The sequence below is a fragment of the Drosophila nasuta genome, chromosome 3, assembly GCF_023558535.2.
Source record: "Drosophila nasuta strain 15112-1781.00 chromosome 3, ASM2355853v1, whole genome shotgun sequence".
NCBI lineage: Eukaryota > Metazoa > Arthropoda > Insecta > Diptera > Drosophilidae > Drosophila > Drosophila nasuta.
This window is the reverse complement of record NC_083457.1, coordinates 24,580,085-24,586,210: the sequence shown is the minus strand read 5'-3', so window position 1 is coordinate 24,586,210 and position 6,126 is coordinate 24,580,085. Positions and strand designations below refer to the sequence as shown.

The 6,126-nt window shown below is 46.9% G+C and overlaps 2 protein-coding genes across 2 annotated transcripts; one reads left to right on the top strand and one right to left on the bottom strand.

Moving 5' to 3' along the window:
- The first annotated feature begins 66 nt into the window (after positions 1 to 66).
- On the top strand, positions 67 to 2,290 carry LOC132790277 (transcription factor grauzone). Its single transcript, XM_060798762.1, has 4 exons — positions 67 to 290; positions 346 to 1,187; positions 1,273 to 1,467; positions 1,521 to 2,290. Exons 1-4 carry the CDS (start codon positions 180 to 182, stop codon positions 2,257 to 2,259), a joined length of 1,887 nt encoding a protein of 628 aa, XP_060654745.1. The 5' UTR covers positions 67 to 179; the 3' UTR covers positions 2,260 to 2,290.
- A 164-nt stretch (positions 2,291 to 2,454) lies between these two features.
- LOC132790276 (vacuolar protein sorting-associated protein 51 homolog) lies at positions 2,455 to 4,969 on the bottom strand. Its single transcript, XM_060798761.1, has 5 exons — positions 4,055 to 4,969; positions 3,368 to 4,004; positions 2,790 to 3,311; positions 2,618 to 2,730; positions 2,455 to 2,563 (listed from the first exon to the last, which is right to left on the bottom strand). Exons 1-5 carry the CDS (start codon positions 4,882 to 4,884, stop codon positions 2,455 to 2,457), a joined length of 2,211 nt encoding a protein of 736 aa, XP_060654744.1. The 5' UTR covers positions 4,885 to 4,969.
- Positions 4,970 to 6,126: the final 1,157 nt, after the last annotated feature.

Sequence of the window (6,126 nt, the reverse complement as noted above, 5' to 3'; positions counted from 1 at the left end):
AAACAAAAGTGGATTCAACAATCGATAACAATGCACGAGCCAGTGCTGCAATATTGTCTTGTCGATAGTGTTTTGTGTAGAAAAGGAAGAAGAAGAAACTTGTTTTGATGTTGATATTTATATTTTAAAGCATTTTTGTGATTCTTGCCGAAGCATTTAATGGAATAAGCAGCGACACAATGATTTGCCGCCTGTGCCTGAACAGCGCCAACGACACCATACAGATATTTGAGGGCGTTGGCTTGTCCCTAAACGTTGCCACGGTGCTAGCCAAATATTTTTGGTTCCAGGTAAGCGTTGCTATATTTATATTTACGTCTGTGTAAACAAATCTAATGTCCACAGCCAAAAAACGATGATCCCATCTCAACGGCTGTCTGTGTGGACTGCTGGACACGCGTCAATGATTTTAACGAGTTCTACTGCAGCGTGGAGAAGGCGCATCGCCTCCTCACCGAAAGGTTCTCGCTAAAGAGCGGCGAACAGGAGAAGACCAAACAAATTGCTTCTGCGCAAAAGGCCGAACCCATTGAAGATGTGAAAGAACTCATAGATGCCAGCGATGAGGATGAATTTGATGACGCTGTCTTCGATCAAGGGCACGAAGATGAAACTGTTGATGCTCTATACGAAAATGACAGCGAAAGTGAAGCATCATTTAGCAACGAGCAGTTTCTCAACGATGTGGTGGCTCAGCAAGATGCTGAGCAACTCAACGAACCAACAGAGGAAGAGCAGGAGGAAGTGGTGGTAGTAAAGCAAGAGGTGGACCCAGTTGTGACCCCAGAGCGTCGAGAGACGCGTGCCACACGCGCCAAAAGCAAAGCAGCAAGTCAATTGCCGGAGGAGACTCCAGCAGAGAAACCACTGCCCGTTAAGCGCAGGGGCAGAGCAAAGACTGAAAAGGTCGAGGTCAGTAGTGTTGAAGAGGATTCTGGTAGCAAAGGTAGCAAACGTTATGTGGATTATAAGAAATCGATGGTGGAGATCGATGAGAAGATAGCGCAGCACATGCGACTCACCTGCAGCATTTGCCACGAGGGCCAGACGACGTTTCTGCTGCTGTGCAAGCACATGCAGCAAGTACATCATCGCAAGGGCTATGCGGTCTGTTGCAACAAGAAGTTCTACAAGCGCTCCTTTCTCACCGATCACATTGATCGTCATTCCAATCCCGAGAAATTCAAGTGAGTTTGGTAAAGTGACGAACCAGATTACAACAACTTCCCCTGTAAACGTAGAGCACGATATGTTAATCAAAACTCTTTTTAGATGCAATCTCTGTGGTCGCACGTTTGCGGATAAACAGTGTCTGCGCAACCATGAGCTGCTCAAGCATCAGCCCGAGGAGGAGAAGACATTCATTTGCGAGCACTGTCCCAAGCGCTACACGAAACAGTATTTGTTGGATCAGCATCGCATCATACACAAGGAGCGCACAGTGCCCTGTGATCTCTGCGACAGGCGGTTAGTAAAAATATTCCTTTTTCTTTCCTTTTGTTTGACTTGTCTTCTCATAGCTTTCCCAATTTCTCCATGCTGTGCACGCATGTGAAAATGGTCCACGGCAACTATGGCACCATGTGCGACATCTGCGCCCAGGTGATACGTGGCCAGGCGGCCTTCCAGCGCCATCAACTTGAGCATGCGGGCATCACAGAGCCCAAAGTGCAGTGCGATATTTGCGGCTCGTGGCACAAGAACAAGTACAGCCTGAAGAAGCATGTGAGCCGACACAATGGCAACTCCGTGGAGAGCACCTGCAACATCTGTGGCAAAGTATCGCCCAATCGCAGCGCGATGCTGAGTCACATGCGTTATGTGCACACCGCCGATCGTGTGCATGGCTGCAGTGTGTGCAACAAGAAGTTCAAGAAGGCCATCAACCTGAAGGAGCACATGGCCACGCATACGGGCGAGGTGCTGTACAAGTGTCCGCATTGCCCGAAGACCTTCAATTCGAATGCCAATCAGCATTCGCATCGCAAAAAGTGCCATCCCAAGGAGTTTGAGGAGGCGCGTCGAGCGCGTTTGCAGAATCGCATGGAACCGAGCAACGTAACAGGCGATGGTAAATCAAATAAGTCCAGCATGATTACGGTTACTACCGCTGGTGCGACGGAGGGGGAAATGGAGACGCACAACATACTGGTAACGACGGCCGAGCAAAGCGACGGCGATGGTGATGACGATGATGTGGAATTTAAGGGCGAGGACATTGAGTTTATGCTAACGCTGAGTCCACAACCAGTGGAATGAGACAATCGATAATGCTGTTTTATGTGTGTTTTTTTTAGCTGATTAACGTATATAATTTGTATATTAAAAGTGCGAAAGTCCTTAGGCTAGCATTAAGTTTAACAAGAAAAACAATTGAAAATAAACAGACAGAGAGACAGATGACATTAGAGCCAGGAATGTTTTTGTATCGTTTGTAAAGTACGCATCGCATTACTAACCACGCTCGCAGATAATCTCCACAGCGTTGGGTTCCATCAACACGGATTCCAGGCAGCGATGCACAGCCGAGCCGAGTATTTCGTCCAGCAGAAAGTTGACCAGACTGCAGAGAAGTCACAAAATGAATACACATTTAAAAAACTATTTGCTTACTCACTTTTCGTCGCTGACAAAGCGCCAGAGATTCATTTGCAGATAGTGCGCATCCACCTGGATCTGCTGTAGTCCAAACTTGCTAAACGTGCGTAATCTCACGCACTCCAGCAGTGTCTGTAAATGTGAATAATAATAAAGTATTTCACATATTAAGAGAGTTAAGCTGTATTTACCTTGAGACCTATTTTAATGATGCCCATGACTATGGAGGTCTTGCTAAACTCCACCGAGGTAAAGATGTCCACACGCTCCGAGAACAATCGATGTATGTTGGACACATAGCTCGACTCCAGCTGCGATGGCGTATAATTCGACCAATTGGATCGATACTGCGGCTTGGCAGCATTAAAGTTGCTGAAGTACGTCTTGCGACTGGAATCGCTGCTGGCCGTGGTGCGAAAGCCGGGATTACCTGAAGTCTCATAGAGACTGGCAACAACTGCTTCAATGCTGCCCAGTTCCTCCACGACGCGCTTCATCACAGCGCGAACAGAACGTGGTTCAAGGCAGTTGAGCCAATCTCGCGTCTCGACGCTTTTGCGCAGCATCTGCGAGATGTTGGTGCCCTGGAGACGTACATAGGCATCAAGCAATGCCTGAGCTGTCTCACGCATCTCGGCACAAATTTCAGTTTCATGTGTAAGCGTGGCGCTGTTCTCCGAATCAATCTCGTAAAGATCATCGACCAGGGCAATCTGTAAATGCAAAACTTGATGAGTGTTTAAAGTAAAAGATTATCTTTGTGACTTGCCAACACATGCACGCCTTGTTGCTCCAGTTCCAGGCAGGTTTTTGACAGCACCAGCAGCAGATTGGGTGGACTAGAGCCAGAGGCATCAGCAAAGCCGCACATCATCTTGGCAATGTGCCGTAAGAAGCCAATCAGCAATTGCTCGCGTATGCCTTCGACACACAAGGCGCCCTTGTGCTCCGCCTTGATGTTGAAGGACCAATCGGTGCGCAAGAAGATCAACAGATCCTGCAGCACGCCCTTGATCTTCTCCACCATGGCCACATACAGATTGCTAATGAGATCGTTCAAATTGACGCCCGTGGCTACATCGCTTTTAGATGAAACCAGCGACAAACGCACAGCACTCAAGCTGTCTGCGAAATGATCCCGCAGACTCTTACCATGCGCATCGCACAGTTGGTGTGCGGCCGCAATAATGATATCCAGCGTGTTGCGCTGCACCTGGAGGCCGCGGCAAATGTTGCGCATGGCCTGCAGCCGGCGATGGAGACGATCGAGGGCACGCAGCATGACTTGTGTGTCGCCGAAGCCAATGTCGGATTCAACGCGATCTTGCACGAGGCTCAGATAACTGTCGATGTTCTGATTGAGAAAGATGTTGAGCTCGTGCAGCGCGTTCTCCTGGAAGTCATCGCTGCAATGGACTCAATTAACCACTGTAAATGAGATACATCATTGACTTACCGCTCGTGCTCGTAGTGCTTGGCCACAAACATGTCGAAATAGGAGGTCACCACCAGGGCCAAATCGTTGAGGAATCCCTCGATGCCCATGTCCACAAACTCGAGCATATCGCGCTCCGTCTGATCCTGCAGCATGGCAATCTGTTCGTGCAACCGCTTACCCGCACAACGCAGCATCTCACTGGCCAAGTCCGACGTCTTCTCGTCCAGCTGCAGCAGCAGCTCACCGATCTCGGTTAGCGACTGAGCCGTGTTCCCAGCTCGCTGAAAGTCCTGGCGCAGCCGCTCTTTTAGCTCGGCCATGATGGCATCACAATCACGTTGTATACCATCGAAGGAAGGCTGCCTGCCATATTGGGCAAACACTTTCTGGGCATGCAGATAATCCTGTACAGCTTGCGCATAATTCTGCTCCTCTATGAGTGCTTTGAGCTTAGCTGGTAGCGTGGACAGAAACTGCAAACGCTTCAAAAGCGAATGTTTCTCGGAGAGGCGACACAGCTGGGAGCGAGTGCCTTGCAGTGTTCCCGTTATTTGCTCACTGAACGTGGTTATCGATTGCATTTTGTTCATCAGCAGATTCACATCCGTCTCCATCTGCTTGAAGTCGTCCTTCATCTTGCGTATAGTATCCGTGGCCGAAATGAATTTGTTGTAGTTCTCATAGACCAACGTTTGCATATCCGAGTGCAATGTTTGTGTGTCCTTCACCACGGCTGCTTCCGTGTCCATTATCTGCTTGAGGGAGCAATCTTTCAGCAGCTTCTCTAGATATCTGTCCGAGTCGAAGCTGGAGCTATCCATATCGTATGGATTTTCTTTCTCATCCATGGTGTGTGTGTAGTTTTTACGCTTTGCAATAAAATGCACAATTTGTTGACTCTTCAGTTTGTTAATTTGGCAAACAGCTGTTTTTAATTTTTGCAAACTGAGTTGGCAGTCCACAAAAATGACCGTTGTAAACAGCGTTCGCTGGACTCAACAGTTGGCAGTTGCTTTCCACTTGTGGATGGCATTATCGAAAATGTATCGATCGACCGCCACACTCAACGCCCGCGCAACGCTTTTATTTTGAAACTACCAAAAAGAGCGTAGCATATAAGTTTCGGTGTAATTATAATGATAAGTCTACTGTTCTTTTAAAAAAGGGTTTTGGGCAATAAAAATCTCTTGAGAAATATAATTTTAATAAGTATTAACATTCTTAATTGCCTTTCCAGTAATATTTCAGACCCAAACTTTCTCATTATGTTAATTTATACAAGCGAAGTGTATAAAACACTAAAATCATTAATTATTTTATATATATAGCAACAGCACAAATATTTATTGACAATTGTACAAGGCACAATTACATTTAAGCTTTGCTTTACGTTTCCCAAAAATAACTTTCATTCATTTTCAGTTTCGAAAATCAATCAACTAAACGTTATTGTTGCACACAGTAATGAGAACATTGACCGTTGGTCACTAATTGCAGCTGATTGGTTACCAATAAATTGCGTGACAGATCTGTCCCAGAATGTAGTGCATATTATTTGTACGTGAACTTATCCAGAGCCAGAGCACAAGCGAACATAATGTTATTAAATAACTGAAGTGTTTATGAATAAATAATGGAGCCTTGTATCCCACACAATGTGCTACTTATTGAAACCTCACCCCCGCCTCCATCACCCGAAAAAAGCATTGAGCATTAACGCAATCCAAGTTGACGGTGTTGTGCCCCTCCACCTCCCCCTCCCCTAAACAACTTGAAGCAGGGAAAAAAATGTTGTCTACGTGTGGCAAATCGCATTATACGCCTACGCCAACACACCCCGAAAAGAAAATGTGTGAGTGCGCCCGCTTGCTTGTTGCCGCCTACGCCATGCTCGATGGACAAGGACAAGACACATTCTGGTGTTCAAGAGGAGCATCATGTGCGATTGTCCGGCCACTTGTAGGCACTACTGGACCACACTTTTTTGTTGTCTTCGGTGCTTGTGTGTGTTTCTTGGCTGCTTGCTGCCTTTCGGGCATGTCGAGATGGATGAATGAGCATGGACAAGTTTTCCACTTTGCTCTCTGTCT

Bases quoted from the DNA above. Each gene is read 5' to 3' on its own strand.
- LOC132790276 (XM_060798761.1), bottom strand. From the start codon at position 4,884: ATGGATGAGAAAGAAAATCCATACGATATGGATAGCTCCAGCTTCGAC. The intron at 4,005-4,054 runs GTAAGTCAATGA...AGTCCATTGCAG, and splicing joins AAGCACTACGAGCACGAGCG to CGATGACTTCCAGGAGAACG. The intron at 3,312-3,367 runs GCAAGTCACAAA...TTGCATTTACAG, and splicing joins AACAAGGCGTGCATGTGTTG to ATTGCCCTGGTCGATGATCT.
- LOC132790277 (XM_060798762.1), top strand. From the start codon at position 180: ATGATTTGCCGCCTGTGCCTGAACAGCGCCAACGACACCATACAGATA. The intron at 291-345 runs GTAAGCGTTGCT...TAATGTCCACAG, and splicing joins CCAAATATTTTTGGTTCCAG to CCAAAAAACGATGATCCCAT. The intron at 1,188-1,272 runs GTGAGTTTGGTA...AACTCTTTTTAG, and splicing joins TCCAATCCCGAGAAATTCAA to ATGCAATCTCTGTGGTCGCA.